At 41.2% G+C, this 19,367-nt stretch overlaps 1 protein-coding gene across 1 annotated transcript in view; it reads right to left on the reverse strand.

Annotated features, from left to right (window-relative positions):
• Positions 1-3,051: 3,051 nt before the first annotated feature.
• STK39 (serine/threonine kinase 39) overlaps positions 3,052-19,367 on the reverse strand; it is a 252,613-nt gene continuing 236,297 nt past the window's right edge. The window contains exons 17-18 of the mRNA XM_084892329.1: positions 16,280-16,344; positions 3,052-4,580 (exon numbers count right to left, since the gene is read on the reverse strand). Coding sequence (XP_084748455.1) covers positions 4,506-4,580; positions 16,280-16,344 — 140 coding nt within the window. The 3' untranslated portion in view covers positions 3,052-4,505. The remainder of the gene's footprint in view (positions 4,581-16,279; positions 16,345-19,367) is intronic.

Consider the following 19,367-nt stretch of genomic DNA (forward strand, 5'->3'; position numbering starts at 1 on the left):
ATTTTTTGTGGTATCCGTTTACACTTCTCTTTCATTTCTTATTTTACTTGGATCCTCGTTTTTTTTTTTTTTTTTTTTTTCTTATTGAGTCTGGCTAAAGTTTCATCTATTTATCTTTCAAAGAAACAACTTTTAGTTTTATTGCTCTATTTTATTTCCTCATAGATCTTTATTATTTCCTTCATTTTACTAACTTAGGGGCTTTGTTATTTTTCTATTTCTTTTTGATGTACATGTTTTGTGTGCTTGTATCCCTTAATGTACTACTGTAGTGATCCATATTACTACTTTTGTTATTTAATCTTCATACTCGTTTTATAATTGCATGGTCCACTACTTTTACTAAATCTTTGCCTTTATTGGCTGTTTTTTTTTCATTTGTATATTTCATTTTTTGTTTTGACTTTCCCTCTTAATAAAGGTCTAGCATTTTTTATAGTGCCATTTTAATGGTGATGAATTCCTTTAGCTTTTACTTATTCAGGAAACTCTTGATCTCTCCTTCAGTTCTGAATGATAATCTTATTGGATAGAGTATTTTTGGTTATTTCTCTTCCATCACTGAATATATTGTACTATATTACTTCTGGCCTACCAAGTTTCTGCTGAAAATCAGCTGGTGTTATGGGAGAATCCCCTGTACTTACCTAGCTGCTTTTAAGATTCTCCAACTTTGGGAATTCTAATTATGATGTGTCTTGGTTTGGATCTTTTTGGATTCCTTTTGTGGGACTCTCTGTGCTTCCTGTACTTGATGTCTGTTTCCTTCATCAGGTTAGGGGAGTTTTCAGCCATTATTTTTTTAATTAGGTTTCTGTCCATTCCTCTCTCTTCTCCTTATGGGTGCACCTATGATGTGAATGCTAGTATGCTTGATGTTGTCCTAGAGATCCCTTACTATCCTCATATTTAAAAGAAGAATTGTTTTCATTGAGTGGTTTCCACTACCATGTCTTCCAGCTCACTGACTTCATCTAATCTGTTGATTCCCACTAGTGTATTTTTCATTTGTTATTGTATTCTTCAATTCTGATTGGTTCTTTTCCATATTTTCTATCTTTGTTGAAGTTCTCACCGAGTTCATCTATTCTCGAGATCATTGAGCATCTCTATCACCATTGTTTTGAGCTCTATCTGGAAGATTGCTTGCCTCTCATTTAGTTTTGTTCCTGAGGTTTTGTCTGTGTCTTTCACTTGAAAAATGTATCCTATCCTCATTTTGGCTGTCTCTCTCCATTTCTGTGAATTAGATGAAACAGCAGCCTCTTCAGGCCTTCAAGGAGTGGCTTTATGTAGCTTTCCCTTTTGTAGATTGGAGGTGCCATATATCTGTGACAGGCTAGCTGCAGGTGCTCTGACCAGCTGGAGCGGACAAAGGCTGCAGGGAGATTGGGGGGTGGGGAGTGGGAGAAGGAGACAAATGGGGACTGCCTTGGCCAGTAGGCTATAGATGGAGTTGGATTGAGCTTTGGTCACAGGAAATCCCAGTGGCAAATCCTGTCAGGGCCTGTAGCTAAAGCTTAAACAGGCCACGGGGAGTACCAGGTGCGAGCTGTGCCAGGGTTGCCTTAGCAAGATGGCTCGAGCTATTCTTGGGGCATGCTTGGGCCCTGGGGCGAGCTGTGCTGGAGCCTGGAGGTGCAGCCGCAGCAGGTGTGTGCTGCAGGGGCTGGGGCGTGGGCCTGGAGCTCACTGAGATAACCTGGGCCAGCTGGTCAGAGCACCTGGATCATGCTCCTGCTCAAGCAGCCACGGTGGAGTGGAAGTGCAACAAATGGCACATTTTGGTGCCCCTGGCGAAGCCGCGTTCCCTCAGTTCCCCTCCGGTTCGGCAGATGCTTTTTGGTTAGTAAATAGATGTCTTTCTCTTGTTGTTTAGGTGCCCTTTAAACCACTGTCTGCTGTGTCCCAGGGTGTGTGAGCCTGTAGCCAGGCCCCTCGGCGATCCCCCCCTACAGCAGACCAGGTTGTCTGGGGCCGGGGGCGGGGAGGTTTCCCTGTGTGCAGAAGCCATTCAGTTGGTCCTTAGTTCTGTTTCAGGGGGTACTGCTTTGTCTGGGGGTATAGATTTGATACATCTGTCAGAGGAGGTGAGTTCAGGGTCTTCCTATGTCATCATCCTACCTTCTTAGCCCTGTGGATTTAATTCAAAGGCAGCCAGCATGAAGTGCGAATGTTCTTTTCATTTTCTCCTCAGGCTAATTTACTTGTCAAATCTGATTCGGACTGGATGGATACCTTATTCTTCCACCAGAACACTTTTCTCTAGTTCAAGCAAGTCCAACTCACATGGCCCAGCCAATATAACGGTGTGAGCAGTTATTTACAATTATGAAAGAACATAAAGTCTCCTGTCAGACCCAGAATGACTGACATTCACCTTGGGTCAGTTTTGAAAGTACCGTATTTTTCGGACCATAAGACGCACCGGACCATAAGACGCACCAGTTTTTAGAGAAGGGAAATGAAGAAAAAAAGATTCTGGAACAAATAGTGTCCTAAAATATTTTATGTGCATTAAAACCCAACATCACAGTCATAAACACATGTAATCAACCCTGTAAAGTAAACAGCAGCATTTAGAACCATTTTAGAGCCGGGCAAGCACACAGAGACCACACAGAGCCGGGCAAGTAAAAAAAACTTTTTTTTTAAAGTATATGTGTAGGCTATATTTGGACCATAAGACGCAGGGACTTTTTCCCCCCACTTCTGGGGGGAAAAAAGTGCGTCTTATGGTCTGAAAAATACGGTAATCACTGTGAACCAGATTTCCCCTGAAGTAGGAAAGACAGTAGCAGAGAAGAGATGCCAAGTGCCAGGAAGAAAACATTAATTTTATCATGGCTCTTGTCCTTTTTTATTTTATACTGTACTTTTTGAAATAAACCTACGTTTCTATGAAAATTGAAGCTTTTTTTTGTGTGTGTGTGGCCTACATAAACGTAAAACTTGTTTATTTGGTCTGTGTTAGTCTTTGAGTTTGACATGCTTGCTCTAGTAATTTTGGGCAGATGATTCCTAAAGGAGGGACAAAACAACGTGACACTGTTTCTTTGTGCAATACACGTTTATTTTCCTTTTACCTTTGCAGTCATCTTTGAGTAATCTTCGTGTAAACAATAGAATGGAATGATGTTACATTAAATTGTATGCAAATGGCTCTAGAACATCTTAACAATGATGACGAGGCAATTATAAAGACCTTTGTTTTCTTTAGTAATATATATTTGCTTTTTAAAGGACATTGAAGAGCTGCCGTGTCTAGGGTTAGCAAGGAAAGAGCAAATGTACCATTCCGGGAGCCCACCTCCCTGAAAGTTTTGATTCCAATTTTGAAAATCCCACGTTTGCTGTTACATTAACAGGTAGCCCAGCAGAGGGCTACTTGAGCTGACAGTACTTATTCTTGAAACTTATCCTTTTTTAGTCATTGCACAAAACCTTTTCTGTATTTGTTTGTTTTACTCCATCTGGGTGTTCTGCAGAATTTCAAGTAAAACTCTGATTCTGGTATTTTCAAGTTTATTACCTTTGGGCCAACGAATCCTATCATTTTTAAGGAGAAGTCAAATCAGAGATGGGTACAGAAGTAGCAATCTAACAGAATGGCAACACTTTGTACAGCTTTCTAAATGTTCCAATGAAGCAAAACTTACAGATGCCACTGTGTGTAGAGGATGTTTTGGATCTGAGGCTGTTCTGGAATAAAGCAGCCTCAGGCACATTCTTCATATGAAAATTTGCAAGGCACCTCCCTCTCCCAGGAGACAATCAGATTGTGGATTGGTTTTTAGGCAAACAAACCAAAAGAAGAAGCATTCTAGTTCTTAATTCAGTCAGTTCAAAAAATCAGAAGTTATAAATACTCCAAAGATAGACCTGAAACTTTTTGTTTAAATAACAAGAGATTTACTACAAGAAGCATATAATCAAAATTTTTTCCTTTTCCTAGCTAAGGTGTGTAATGCATAAATATATGAAAAATAAAATTCACAGTCAGTTTTAAAACTAGAATTCAAGTTTGGCTAATAAATCTTAATTTTATAAGTATATTAATTTCTAAATACAACATAAAAGAGGCAGCATTGTCAGATATACAGTTAAAGTATAACAGAACAAAAATGAAAGAAGAAACAGCTTCTGATAGAAAAAATTCGCTTTGTTGCCAATAAATAGGACCACCTGAGTATAGTTCAGATTCTTTTCACTTAAGGGATATCCGAATTAATTGCTAAGAATATTAAGTAGCTTTTGGAAAAATGAGCAACAGTCGTGCAGCTGTGGCATTTGCTTGTTCTTATACTGTGGCTTGCTAGAGAATAAAGCAGAACTCGGAGTGTTAAGTTTTAAAAAATTCTTTTTTATCCCATCTCGTCGAAGCTGGCCTCTTCACAATCTTCAGATTTTGCTGGGAACTGGGAGTGAGGGCGTGGGGAGGGAGAGGCTGACGGGGAGTGCGGTGAGGGAGGCATGACAGGTCAGGGCACCTCCAGGGACATATATCAGCTGACACTCAACTGAGCAAACCCGATCAGCTTCACTTCGTCCGGAATCTCAGATCCATCACAGCCAGAAGCCTGAAAATGGAAAACAAACAAACAAAAAAAAACGATACCTTGAGTACTGGTTTGTAGAGACTTGTTTATGTGATAGCAGAACCAAGAAAAGGTATGTTCAATATGGGGCCACGTGTCCCCCCATTCTTTCAGAAGAATCAAACTCCAAAATGACTACTGGGTGCTGTGCGTAAGAAGCCCCATGCTATCAAACCCAGGAAACGGGAAGGGATGGGTAACCCGGTTAAAACACTGCTGTGCCCAGGCTCTCAGCTTCGGACCTGCAAATGAACCATCTGACTGACAAGAAACCACATACAAATTTCCAACGACCATAGTGATTTTTAAATATACTTTCAAAATTAGAGCTCATAGTGATTTTTAAATATACTTTCAAAATTAGAGCTCGTTAATACTTTTTAAAAGGGTAGCATAAAAATGAAATCTGAGATCTAGGAAGTCACTTGAGGGATTTTTTTAAAATCAAAATAATCTCCTCTGTAAAACTGGCCAGAAAAAAAAAAAAAAAAAGTAGTCAATATGTAGTGGAATGGCTCTTTCATAGATAACTGTTATTTAAGTCCCAATGAATTATTTTCACAGGAAAAGGTACCATAATAGGTTATTTTCCCATAACAAAGAATTGTTTCTAATATTTTAGGACATGCTAATTGCCTAACATTGGCTCAAATTATACTGTGCCAAATACTTTTTGATTTTGAAGAAAAATAATAAGGAACTGGAAATAAGCCATTGCACATCAAACCCCTCACTGGTCTTAATTCATAAGTTATTTCTATTTTTCTTTGCACCTCCCTCTCATACACACACAAATTACTATTGGATATTATGTAAGTGCCACTAGTGGAGAGAAAAAATCTGATGAATGCCTGGAAATGGGCAACAAATTACCAAAGGACCATACAAACTTTTGTTGGCATAATTCTTGCTAAGTTATTGTCAAACTAATTAGTTTGCAATGGAGGAAACAGAAAAGCCCTTCCATACATCACGGTGAGCCTGCTTAGCACTGCTTCCACAACACAGCCCACAAACTCAGCCCTTGTCAACCCCAGCATTCTCCTTTAACATAAGCAGCTAATTAGAACATGTCATAGAGCTTGAATGTTTTAAAATAATTACCTTTAAAATAAGTGTGAGTAGTTATGATTACATATGAAAATCAGTAGCCTACATATGAAAATCAGTAGCCTAAAGGGTGGTAGGAACATTAGTTAGCGTTTAAGACATTTGCTTTGTGCCTATCCAGTGATTTCTCTGGTTTTACTTGACAGATAAGATATTCAGTAAAGCACAGTTTTCATTGTTTGCATTGCCAGGGGCAGGTCAGAAACAGTCCTTCCCTTATCGCTTTTAACAAAGTACGACAGGCATAGGCGGCTTTTCAGCTGAGATTTTCTGGTGGGGCATTTTTTATACTGATACTGTCATGTTCACCTCCCCTACCAATTTTCTCATTCTCCTCTCACTGTCTGTTAAATCAATCTGCCTACACATTCCCTTCTCTCCTGCTACTGCAGTGTTATTTACTCAACCCACTGAAAGCGGGCAGAGACAATCTGTATAATTAATAGGCAGCTGACAAACATTCGAGGACAAAGGATGGCTGCAGGTGCCAAAGGTCAGACTGCCGAGTGTGAAGCACATCAATGCATCTGAAAGCTCCATCAGGAATTTCATCATGTGAATAACAGGAGGTTAAGATGACGAGGAAGAAAAACAAAATGTCTAGTGTTGGTTAAACTGAATAGAAGAGAAAAAGATTAAATATTTTGTGTGAAGAGGAGTTGGATTTACAGTGCGAGTGGTGACCACAACTCACAGGGAATCTTCTGGGGGTGCACATCCCACTCCCTGTCCCCGGGGCCTCCAGCAGCTACACTGGCCTGTTCTGTTTCCTGGCAAAGAGGCACAGGCCAGGTCGCTTGGCTCTGCTTCAAGGCACTCAGCCCTTTCCCCACGCTCTACTGTGCTCATTCTCTTTTAGCCAAAGCTGAGCCCTTCTCTCACTGTGGCCTGTAAAACACTAATGGGGGCAACATGCAAATGATTCTGAAATCTAGAGAAAAGGAAGCAGAGACTCTCAAACTTTTTGGTCTCAGGATCCCTATATAGTCTTACTAAAGCCCGGTGCATGAAATTAGTGCACTAGGGGGATGGGAGGAGGGAAGGAGGGATCCGTCAGCCAGGCCTGGGTCCCCTTGCAGTCTAGAACCCTTCAGGGGATGCTCACCTGCAGGCATAGGCCAGCTCCCTATGGGGATTGGGCCTAAGTTGGCAGTCAGACATCCCTCTCACAGTCTGGGACCCCTCACTTCTTATTGCCCTCCTGCTCCTTACCGCTCAGCTCCCTGCTTCTTAGCACTTGTCTTGGAGACAGGAGAGGCTCCAACCACTGCTGCTGTGCTTACCTGCCCTGTCCCCCTTCCACAACCTGGCAACCATCAATTTATTCCATGTCTATGACTTTGTTTCTGTTTTGTTTTTTGTTGTTTTTATAGATTAATCACATAAATGAAATCAAATGGTATTTGTCTCTCTCAGTCTGACTTCATACACTTAGCTTAATACCTTTTATGTCCATTCATATTGTTGTAAATGGCAAGATTTCACTGTTGTATTTTTTTTATGGCCAGGTAATATTCCACTGTCTATACTAGTATGTAGCACTTCTTTATCCATTCCACCACCAACAGCTAATTCTATAGGTTGACTATTATACATAATGCTACAAATGTCTTTTTATAATTAATGATTAGGATTTCTTGGCATAAATACCCAGATGTGATATTGCTGGGTCATATGATATAGGTTTAATTTTTTTTAGGAATCTCCTCCATATTGTTTTCCATAAAGGCTGCATCAAATGCAATTCCATCAACAGTGCACTATAAGGTTCCAGTCTCTCCACATCATTGCCAATTCTTGTTTGTTGATTTATTGATGATAGCCATTCTGACAGGTATGAGGTTATATCTTAGTATGGTTTTGATTTGCATTTTCAGATGATAAATGATGTTGAACATCTTTTCATATGTCACCCAATAGACATATCCTCTGCCCATTTTTAAAGCAGCTTCTTTGTTTTCTTAGTGTTAAGTTGTATGAGTTACTTATATACTTTTACATTACTGACTTATTGAATGTATTATTGGCAAATATTTTCTCTATTCAGCAGATTGTCTTTTTGTTTTGTTGATGGTTACCTTCCGTGTGCAAAAGTCCTTGCCCTAGGAGACAGACAGATGTCAAAAAGTTTACTGCCTATGTTTTCTTCTAGGATTTTTATGGTTTTGAGTGTTAAAATGGGTTAAAGACTTAAATATTCCACTGTCTATACTAGTATGTAGCACTTCTTTATCCATTCCACCACCAACAGCTAATTCTATAGGTTGACTATTATACATAATGCTACAAATGTCTTTTTATAATTAATGATTAGGATTTCTTGGCATAAATACCCAGATGTGATATTGCTGGGTCATATGATATAGGTTTAATTTTTTTTAGGAATCTCCTCCATATTGTTTTCCATAAAGGCTGCATCAATATGCAATTCCATCAACAGTGCACTATAAGGTTCCAGTCTCTCCACATCATTGCCAATTCTTGTTTGTTGATTTATTGATGATAGCCATTCTGACAGGTATGAGGTTATATCTTAGTATGGTTTTGATTTGCATTTTCAGATGATAAATGATGTTGAACATCTTTTCATATGTCACCCAATAGACATATCCTCTGCCCATTTTTAAAGCAGCTTCTTTGTTTTCTTAGTGTTAAGTTGTATGAGTTACTTATATACTTTTACATTACTGACTTATTGAATGTATTATTGGCAAATATTTTCTCTATTCAGCAGATTGTCTTTTTGTTTTGTTGATGGTTACCTTCCGTGTGCAAAAGTCCTTGCCCTAGGAGACAGATAGATGTCAAAAAGTTTACTGCCTATGTTTTCTTCTAGGATTTTTATGGTTTTGAGTGTTAAAATGGGTTAAAGACTTAAATGTAAGATTATTTTTTATATATGGTGTTAAGAAAGTGAGCCAGTTTCATTCTTTTAAACGTATTTATCCAGCTTTCCCAACACCATTTACTGCATTTTCCCATTGTATATTCTTGCCTCCTTTGTCATACATTAATTGACCACATAGGGTGGGTTTATTTCTGGGATTTCTATTCTGCTTCTTTGATCTGTGTGCTTCTTTGATCTGTGTGTCTGTTTTTTTGATAGGACCACCTTGTAGAATAGTTTTATATCAGACTAGAGGCCTGGTGCACAAAATTGGTGCATGGGGGGGAGGGTCTGTCCCTCAACCCAGCCTGTACTTTCTCCAATCTGGGACCCCTTGAGGGATGTCCAACTGCCCACTTAATCCCTCTCACAATCCAGGACTGTTGGCTCCCAACTGCTCGCCTGCCTGACTGCCCCTTACCACTTCTGCCTGCCAGCCTGATCTATGTCTAACTGCTCCCCTGCTGGCCTGATTGCCCCTCACTGCCCTCTCCTGCAGGCCTGGGTCACCCCTAATTGCCCTCCCCTGCAGTCCATCTTGTGGTGGCCATCTTGTGTGTTGGAATGATGGTCAATTAGATAGAGGTATCATGCTATCCTATCATAAGATTGTTTTGACTAGCTGAGGACTTTTGTGGTTCCATAGAAGTTTTAATATTACTTGTTCTAGTTGTGTGAAACACACCATTGGGATTTTGATAGGGATTGCACTAAATCTGAAGATTGCTTTGGGTAGTGTGCACATTTTGACCATGTAAATTCTTCCTATCAACAGCATGGTATATACTCCTATTTGTTTTGTATCTTATTCAATTTTATTCTTCAATTTCTTAGTTTTTTGCTTTTTTTTTTTTTAAATATATTTTATTGATTTTTCACAGAGAGGAAGGGAGAGGGATAGAGGGATAGAGAGCTAGAAACGTCGATGAGAGAGAAACATCGATCAGCTGCCTCTTGCACACCCCTACTGGGGAGGTGCCAGCAACCAACGTACATGCCCTTGACCGGAATCGAACCTGGGACCTTTCAGTCCACAGGCCGACACTCTATCCACTGAGCCAAACTGGTTTCGGCCCAATCTATGTTTTTAATAGTTCATATTAAGTTGATGATCACCAATTTGAACACATTCTAAAATGATTATAATTTATCCCCACCACATCAATGTTTTGGTCATTTCTTTTTACTTTTTTGTCATCTCTATTTTGCTTGTTAACTTCAGATATTTCTATCTCTGTTGAAATTCTGAGTTCATCTATTCTCCCCCTAATTTCACTGAGAATCCTTATAGCCAGTGTTTTGAACTCTATATCTGGTAGATTGCTTGTTTCCATTTCATTCTTCTTTTCTGGAGATTTGTCCTATTCTGTCATGCGGGACATGTTTGTCTCCTCATTGTGGCTGATTCCCTACATCTCCTGGTCTTGGCAAAGTGGCCCTAAGTAGTAGGGCCCAGTGGTGCAGTTTCCTAGGCCACCTGAGTTGTCTTCCAGGAGTGTCCTAGGTGTAGGTTCTATATGCCCAACTGTTGTAGATGAGCCTTGATTGTGTTAGCACTGATCTTCAGGATGACTGGGTGTGACTACAGAGGACACGCTATTGTGCAGGTGCTTATGTGCCAGCCAAGTCCACCCTTTGGATTTGTTTGTGGAGCCGGTTGGGAGGTGCTCTAGTGTAGGCCAAGGTCAGTCTCCATTTGTGCCCAGTTTGAGGCCACTTGGTGAGAGCTACGAAGTGATTTGCTGTTGGTTGCCACCTGTATTGGACTTCAAGGTGCTTGGAAGAAGCTATGCTGGGAACTAAGGCTTGCTGCCACCAGTGCTGAGCATGGGGGCCCCTTGTGCCAGGCTTGGGTCTGCTTAGTATTAGGCACACTGAAGCCAGCCTCTGCTTGTTTGGGATTTGTAGACCTTTGGGAGATTTTGGGAAGTTTACAATGTGAGCCGAGGCATGCAGCTTGTGTGGAAAAGCCACTGGAAGACTTGGGCCTGACACATGAGTAGGGTGGGGTCTCAGGGAGTTACCAATGCAGAGGGGAACAGTGTTAGCCAGCTTAATGGAGAGTTCAGATTTGATGCATGGCTGCTGGCTGGGGAAAGGAGCTCAACAAAGGAGCAGTGATGCCAGCCAGTGCTTCTGACCCCTGGCACTTTTTGAGCTGATGCCCCTGCACTGGAGCCCAGATCAAGTGAGTTTGCAAGTCCATGTGCAGGCTCTTCAGAAGGAACTCCAGCAGCCCTCTGCTTCACTCAGATGCAATCCTCACTGGTTTTCACAGGCAGATGTTATGGGGACTCCCCTTCCTGGCACTAGTGCCCTACTGGGATCCCTCCTCCTCGGGGGGGTCTGCTCAGAAAAGATATCCCTTCTGGTTCTTAGTTGCCACATGTGGGTGTAGGACCTGCTGGTTCAGTCCCGCCTACCAGTCTGGTCATGGCTCCTTCCTTATATCCTTAGTGATAGAACTTCTGTTCAGTAAGTCTTCATATGGTTGGTTCTCATCAATTTTCTACAATATTGATGTGGTCGTAGGAGGAGGCAAGCACAGTGTTTACCTACTCTGCTATCTTGCAAGGAAGTCTGAATGGATCTTTTTACCCAAGCATTATTTTTTCAGCATGGCTGGGTTATACAGATTTTCCAATGTCGACTATTTCATACAATATCATCCGTCCCATCAGAAAAGTCTTTAAGTACTGCTCCATCCCCCAGAGTCAAATGTAGAGTGGTAGATACAAGTTTTCCAAAATCCTATTTGTGTTCAAAAGCTAAAGTTCATTATTAACAATAAAGACTGTCAGTCATGCTTAAATTTCCAGACTTACTTGGTCCATTTTGGAAAAAGTATCTGCCACATCCCTTGTCTGAATAACCATAGTTTGTCAGTTATTCTTGCAAAAAAAAAAAAAAAAAAAAAAAAAGGGTGGTTCAGTTCACAACTCAAATGTGCTTTTCCTGGGCACAACCACTGCCCTTCAGTAACTGAAGTGCTTCCCATTTCTTCACACACAATATTAAAAACATGTGTCCTCAAGTAGACAGATTTAATATGTTTCTTGCCTTATTAGGAAAATTCTTAGATGACACTAGCGTTTTTCTGGATTTAATTTTTTAAAAGTAACGATGGCTATGGTACAGTTTGAAATTCCTGCCTTGATTCATGCTGACATTAGCAATTTTACCCACAAGGGCTTTTCTACCAATGTCAACACAATGGAAAAGTAACATCTTGGTGTTATTAGAGTTTGCACATCCAATATACCCTAAAAAGGGTCTCAAGGAACCCCAGAATTCCATGGCCCACGTTTTGTGAACTCAGCTTCAAAGGGAAATGCATACTGTATCAGGAACCTAGCATGGCAGTACAGTGATGCGTGCTCTCACTCAACTGTCTGCACTCCTGCCACTCCCCACCAGACCAGCAGGTGTGGCCCGTGGAGGAGCCAAATCCTCCAGTGTCGCCCACAAGGATTCCCTTCACTCCAAACTTCGGTGCACTAGCTGGAGAGCTTGAAAACATACTAATGCCCATGTCCACTCCAGAGGTTGTGATTGGTCTGGGGGATACGGCCTGGGCACTGGGATATTTGAGCTCCCAGGTGATTCAAAGGTTTGGTACAGTTTGCGAACCACTGTCTACCCTAGAGAACCTCCAAGTTTCCTTTAAAGCAATGGTTCTTCAAGCTTTACCCTAAATCAGAATCACCTGCATAGGTTATTAAAACAGTTCCCCATCCCCCAGAAATTCTGAACCCTAGAATTTGCATTTTTATTAAGTTTCCAGCTTCCAGGTGAAGCTGGTACCACTAGTCTTGGGACCACACTTGGAGAACCATTTCATGTAAATGTGTACCAATTGGGTGCGAATTACAATTTGTATTCTTAAGATTTGCACAAATGCAATTCCAAAATTTCCACATGAAAGCGGCAAGACTCATTTGCTTTAAAAGTTGCAAGGTAACAAATTTAAAAATGACTTAAATGACATTTATGGAGCCTTGTCTTAAAAAAACAACAACAAAACAGTACAGAAATGTCAAACTTGAAGCAAATTATATTTGAGCTGAAATGCCCTCTATGCCTGAACCACTTTGTTAAAAGTGATTTTTTTTTTTAAAAAAGGTTTCTGATCTCTCTATCCTTGGCCATGTCAACAATGGAAATCACACCTCACTTATCTGTCCAGTGAATCTAAAGATCTAAAGCTAAAGCTTGGGCAGAGAAAAACAGAAACCAATAACCTTTCACCTTGTGCATTGTTTTTCCTCATACAAGCAGACAGACAAGATAAGAACGAACATCTGATTTTCAAACTTGAGCCAAGTGGGGATGGGGAGAGGAGAGATCAGAGAAGGAGCCTACACAGGGAATGCTTCTCAGCTCCACACTGGAAGCACCAGGGGGTGTTTTAGAAATTCCCAGGCTGCACCAAGAGCAATTAAATTACTTTCTCTGGTGCAGGACCCAGGCAATAGTAGTTTTTAAAAGTGTCCCTGTCACCCTGAGTGAAACGTTTGCCTAGCAATGTGAAGACCACAGTTCTTTAGACAAAGTTCAGACCCCTAGCAGTCTCCTTCAGAAAGCAAAGAAAGAGCTGAGATTAAAATAAGCAGCTGAGAGATAAAAGTGTTACAGTAGTAGTGGCTTATGAGGAAAAATGCTTATGAAATACTTTGACCTTTCATTTTTCAATAACATAACCAATTTGAATTTCTGTGGCTTTAACCAAGATGCTAGTGTCCTATGAAGATTAGGCTGAAATTTTTCTAAGTGAGATTTGTACTTTGACATATTTTAATTATTATCAGGCCTCTGCTCTGTGCCCAGGCACTGGGGGATCCAAGACAGAAATCTCTATCCACCCAAAGTCTCTAGATGTATTAGAGATATATATTAGAGTCTACGAAATGTCAGCACAATATAATCCTTGTGGAGGAGACTATAGGAGCACCTAAACCAGGATTGGGAATCAGAGAAAGTAAAAATTTGGCAGAAAATTGGAACATGTCTAGGCATTGGTGAACAAAGAGGCCTGAATAGGTTGGGGAAGAAGGTTACTTTAGTGAGAGGGATGAGTACATACAAAGGGCTACCCGATGGAAATAGGAGGGAGCAGGGGGACAGAGAAAGAATAAATGAATGGGGCTGGTCAAATTAAGAAAGGTGAAACAGGGAGAGCTTCCCCAGCCATGTTCGGGGGACTGATTTGTAGATGAAAACAGTGAAGACCCACTCAAGTGGAGCATGGGGACTGTGGAGGAGTTCCTGTGGCTATCGTCTCAGTGTGGTAAGCAGAGCTAGAGACTGGCAAGGTGTAGGCAGGAGGGTCAGTTTGGAAGCTAAGAGGATCCCAAGACAGAACCAAGAGAGAGAATCCAGGAAAGTAAAACTGATGAGAGTAGGACATGAGAGGGACTTTCACATTCCCCTTCTGTTCATAGACACTCGTATGAAACCTACAGTTGTAGGCAAGAGTCAGGGTTGCTCTCCCTGTTTTATAGGTAAGCAGGGTGAGAGACGGGGGAACAAGCCAGCTTGAGAGTTTTAGTCTCTCATCTCTATTTACATGTTCACACCCAGAAATGTTCTGGAGGTGGTATGTTATAATTGCTTCTATTGGTATAAAAATGAATAAAGAGCCGAAGCCGGTTTGGCTCAGTGGATAGAGCGTCGGTCTGCGGACTGAAGGGTCCCGGTTTCGATTCCAGCCAAGGGCATGTACATTGGTTGCGGGCGCATCCCCAGTGGGGGGTGTGCAAGAGGCAGCTGGTTGATGTGGCGGCTGGTCTATGTTTCTCTCTCCCTTCCTCTCTGTAAAAAAAATCAATAAAATGTATGTATTTTAAAAAAATGAATAAAGAAACGTTAATATTGCTTGAAATGTTGGCACAGGGTGCCATTTTCTCTTCAATATATATTTTCATGTAAATGAAAGTGGTTTACAAAGGTGTAGGTGAACTAGAAACGTAAGAGGTGACAGAAGAGTCCTAAGCAAGGAGAAATCTTCAATTTGTCAATTTATCATTCTATGTCTGAATAAAATGTGTTTAATTATCAAAGCAAAACAAATTTCATCAGATAATTTCTGTGCAAATCTTTGATCACACATAGCCTACCTGAAAATAGATGAGAAGCAAGATCAGAAAGCTAGTTATCACCAGGCAAACATTTACTGCAACTAATAATCACTTAACATTTATGGCCATGCGCTGTTTCCATTAAATGTCCGAAGAAATAAAAGAAACAGATCATCAATACATGTTGCACACAGTGAAGTGTTGATCATCTCTAGACCTTAAGTTGCTTGCAGCATTCTGACCGGCCGGTAATACAATTAATTTATAGTTTAAAACTGGGTCACTTAATGGGAGGCTTGTTAAAACTTTCAAGAAATAGTCACTTTTGTCTGTTTGGACTTCTCTCCACCCTCGCTTGGTTTCACAATGACTCCAAAAGGCTAAGATTTCCGTACCTCTGTGGCCACCCCGCTATTCCATTAAAAATCCACTTGTGCAGAAAAACTGTTAATGTGATTTGCAAGGTGGAGTTAAAATGTTGTCTTTGTTCACTAGCTTTCAGTGAACTGTTCTACAATTGTTTCCAATTACCTAAACCATTTCTAAAATAATCAGCCTCATTTTTAAGTTAGAACCATTTAGCTTCAGGAAAGCTTTAGTAAAAGTTTTAGCAAACAGTACATTAAGTGATTCATTTTAAAAATCCTAAATTAATTGTATTAAGGGACAGTCAAAATGCAGCAAGCAGCTGAAACCAGTTTGGCACAGTGGATAGAGCGTTGGCCTGCATACTGAAAGGTCCCAGGTTTGATTCCGGTCAAGAGCATGTACCTCGGTTGCGGGCACATCCCCAGTAGGGGGTGTGCAGGAGGCAGCTGATCGATGTTTCTAACTCTCTATCCCTCTCTCTTCCTCTCTAAAAATAGATTTTAAAAAATGCAGCAAGCAATTTAAGGTCGACGAATACTTTGCTGTGTACAACATGAAATTAATATAGTATTGTATGTCAACTGGATTCAAAAAAACACTCTTTAAAAAACAAATTACTGGCGAAACCGATTTGGCTCAGTGGTAGAGCGTCGGTCTGCGGACTGAAAGGTCCTGGGTTCGATTCCAGTCAAGGGCATGTACATTGGTTGCAGGCACATCCCTGGTAGGGGGTGTGCAAGAGGCAGCTGATCTCATCGAAGTTTCTAGCTCTCTATCTCTTTCCCTTCCTCTCTGTAAAAAATCAATAAAAATATATTTAAAAAAGAAACCAAAACCAAATTACTGAAAATGATGAAATATATCAAATAATATTTTAATCCTAAAGAAAAAAAAAGAAAAGAGCTGCTTGGAATTCAGTTTAATTTTGTTCTATATGGTCAAGCAGCCATAAAAACTGGAAGCAAAATGGCATGGTGTTCAAGATTCTCAAGTGGCCACTCTTCATTAAAGATGTTATGGTAAAAGAACAAGATATGCTGACAGATGAGGAAATTTCTGGTCATGATCAGAAAATGTTCCCAAATGTCGAACAGGCAAATGATGGATGCAAAAAATGGATCCCAAAAGGAAACATCAGCAGCAATAAAATCACAGAGCAGGGTAGGAAACTCTATTATTACTCCTTGACGGCACCTCATGGCAACAAATTTACCTTCTTTCCATAACTTCTCACTTACCAACTTAAATGTCAAGGTTTTTAAAGCTTTGGGGTCATCAACAATCTTCTGTAAATTAGCAGCCACTGAAAAATACAAACATGGAGAAAGTGTTCAAATTATTTCCCGTAGCATCGGGTTTTCACATCAGTGATTTAGAAAATTTGACTAATGATGCAATTAGCTGCAAAATTATTTTTCACAGACATTGTGAAATCCATATAAATGGCCAAATTACTCTCATGTATTTTCTACACCAACTTATATCTTCGGTAGATCAGAATTAATAATGTACAGCTGACTTAGAATTAACTGTACACTGACCTCACGTTCAGAAAATAAAGTGAGAAATGACAGCAGAGTTCCCACCCCTTCGTTTTCCTCATCACCCATCACTAAGACACGTCGGAGCCAGGAGAGGGCAGCGCAGAACACGGGGGAAGAGGTAGTCCAGACGACACCATTTCTTTGGAAATAAAGGCCAGCACACATTTGAACTCCTGTCCTGTAAATTCACTCAAATTTCTGCGGCCATTTTTATCAAAGCCACAAAATGCAGTAGATAACCTGTATGATTTGGGCATATGTTTTAATGTTTTCAGAGCAGGGCGATCTGTCAGACCACGGAGGGCCACCTTGAACACTCCCCAAGTGCCCTGAACAGGGTCGAGCACTCGAGGCTGTCAGCGTGAAGCTCCAGAGTGAAGATGTGTTTCCACTATTAGCTGGATCCATCAGGGACCCGCCCCGCGCTCCGTGGTGCCATGATCTATTCGATAGTCTAGGAGAGGAGTCGGCCCTTCCCGCTCCCTCCGCTGGCTTAGGGTACAGGTTACGAACAGTATTACCAAAGGTAATGACAGAGGTTTCACGCCTTCCTCTTTCCATACCCAAACATAACGTGCAAAGCACTGAAAGTCAGGTGAGGGCTGCTGGTTAGGAAAGGAGCAGTTACTATCCAAGAAACTGGGGAAGAGTTTTTTCATTATCCAAATTATCTGCCGCTTCACTAATTAGGTTATCTGAAAGTTATCGGAATATTTTAAGATAAAAACATTTAAGATACATAATAAGTAAATATTTTGAGAAAAGTGTTTCAAGTATAATGCTTTCACGTAGAAAGAAATCTGCAAATTGTATTTTTCACTGAGGTTAACTGAAAACCTAGATACTACATAGATTTTATGCAAATCAGTTTATTTCATTAAATCCACGGGTGGGGAACCGTTTTACTGCTAAGCCATTTGGATGTTTATAACATCATTTGGGGGCCATACAAAATTATCCACTTAAAACACATGTGTCAAACACAAGGCCCTCGGGCCAAATCCAGCCCGCCAGGCCTTGCAATGTGGCCCGCACCGCGCTGTCATCACTGCACTCCGCTGTCAGTTTATGACATTGTCAGTTTATGACTGTTCAGTAAACCATTCGGCCCGCGATTTAGGCTGGATTTTAGATTTTGGCCCCTTCTCTGATTGAGTTCGACACCCCTAACTTAAAAACTAGCCTGCTCTATTTGGTCAAACATTTAACTCACCACTCATGCCCTGGCAGGGCCAGACCAAATGATTTCGTGGGCCTTATACGGCCTATGGGCGGGACGTTCCCCGCCCGTAATTAATCTATCAGCTGCAAAAGGAAAAACTGAAAATTATATATAGCAGTCCCCCCTTGTCCACAGGGGATATGTTCCAAGATCGCAGGGGATGCCTAAAACTGTGGATAGCACAGACCCTATACAGTCTATGTTTTTCTCTCTAAGTGAAAAAAGTATATATGTATGTGTATATAAAGGAAGCACTTTGCAGTTTCTGTTTTGCATACATGAATTGCCAGCATTACTATTGTTGCGCTTTGGGGCCATTATTAAGCAAAATAAGGGTTACCTGAACAAAGGCACTGTGCTACTGCCACAGTCACTATGACAACCAGGATGGCTACTAAGTGACTAACAGGCAGGGAACGTATATAGAGTGGAGGGGCTGGACAGGATTCACATCTGGGTCGGATCGGTGCTGTACCGTGTGAAACTTTATAGCACTCGGAAAAGAGTGCCATTTAAAATGCAACTAATTATTTCTGGAATCGTCATTTAATATTTTCAGACCGTGGTTGGCCACGGTAACTGAAACTGCAGAAAGCAAAACCAGGGAGAAGGGGGACTACTGTAGTCTGCGGGCCTATTTCTCTTCCTAAACCGCAATGACAAGCATCATTCTTATCTCCTTCCATGGCCCTCCTCACACTTCCATTCTGAGCGATCTGCAAAATTTCATTTATGGCAACATCCTGCTCATCCTCCTCTCCTCTTTCCTTTGTCCACACAAACTCACACACACATCAGGTAGGTCCCGGGCCACCGACCTGTATAGTTATCATCACCAAACTTCTTTTGTCCTCCTCACCAGCTTCCTGACAGAGTTCGGATACTAAAGCCATCTGGTGATCCAAGCCAGAAACACGAGCTCCTGGAGGGAAAGCCTTGCCCACAACGCCAGTACTGACCACGACAGGGCATCGTGTATGCAAACTGCAGCAGCTTTTCCTGACAACACCAGAGTGTTCTAAATCGCTCCTTGGATTTGGGCTGATTTCACGAGTGGCCATAAAGTCTTTATGGGAATCCCAGTCCTTTCCTGCAAGTCTCTCAGTTGCTATGGATGATTTACTGCCTTGTTCTGGGTCATCTATTTCCAGTCTGTTCTCCCAAGCGCTGCCAAAAGCAGGCTGTCCTGCACTCAGCACGCCCCTGTCTGCTGTGCTCCGTGCGTCCTCGGGCCCGTTTCCAAGGACCATGGCTGAGCAAGTTGTAGACTGGAGGGCAAGACGGAGTGGCCAGCATCTTGAACAATCATCCCAGAAAAACCACGCACCCCAACTGTGAACCTCGGGGACATTAGAAATTCAAATTCTGTCTTCAGCTCAAAGCAAAAATAGCAAAACTGGCCTCTTACCTGATTACTTATCCCAGCTGCTAGGCGTATGCTCAATTCAGTTGATTCTAATTTGTTGGAAAGTGCTATAAAACACCTCCATTTAACTGACATCACATAAAATTCAGGGTGATGCTAATTTCTCTCCCAGCAGCAATGCTCATTAAAAAGAT

The sequence above is a fragment of the Pipistrellus hanaki genome (assembly GCF_964339955.1).
Source record: "Pipistrellus hanaki genome assembly, chromosome: 8".
NCBI lineage: Eukaryota > Metazoa > Chordata > Mammalia > Chiroptera > Vespertilionidae > Pipistrellus > Pipistrellus hanaki.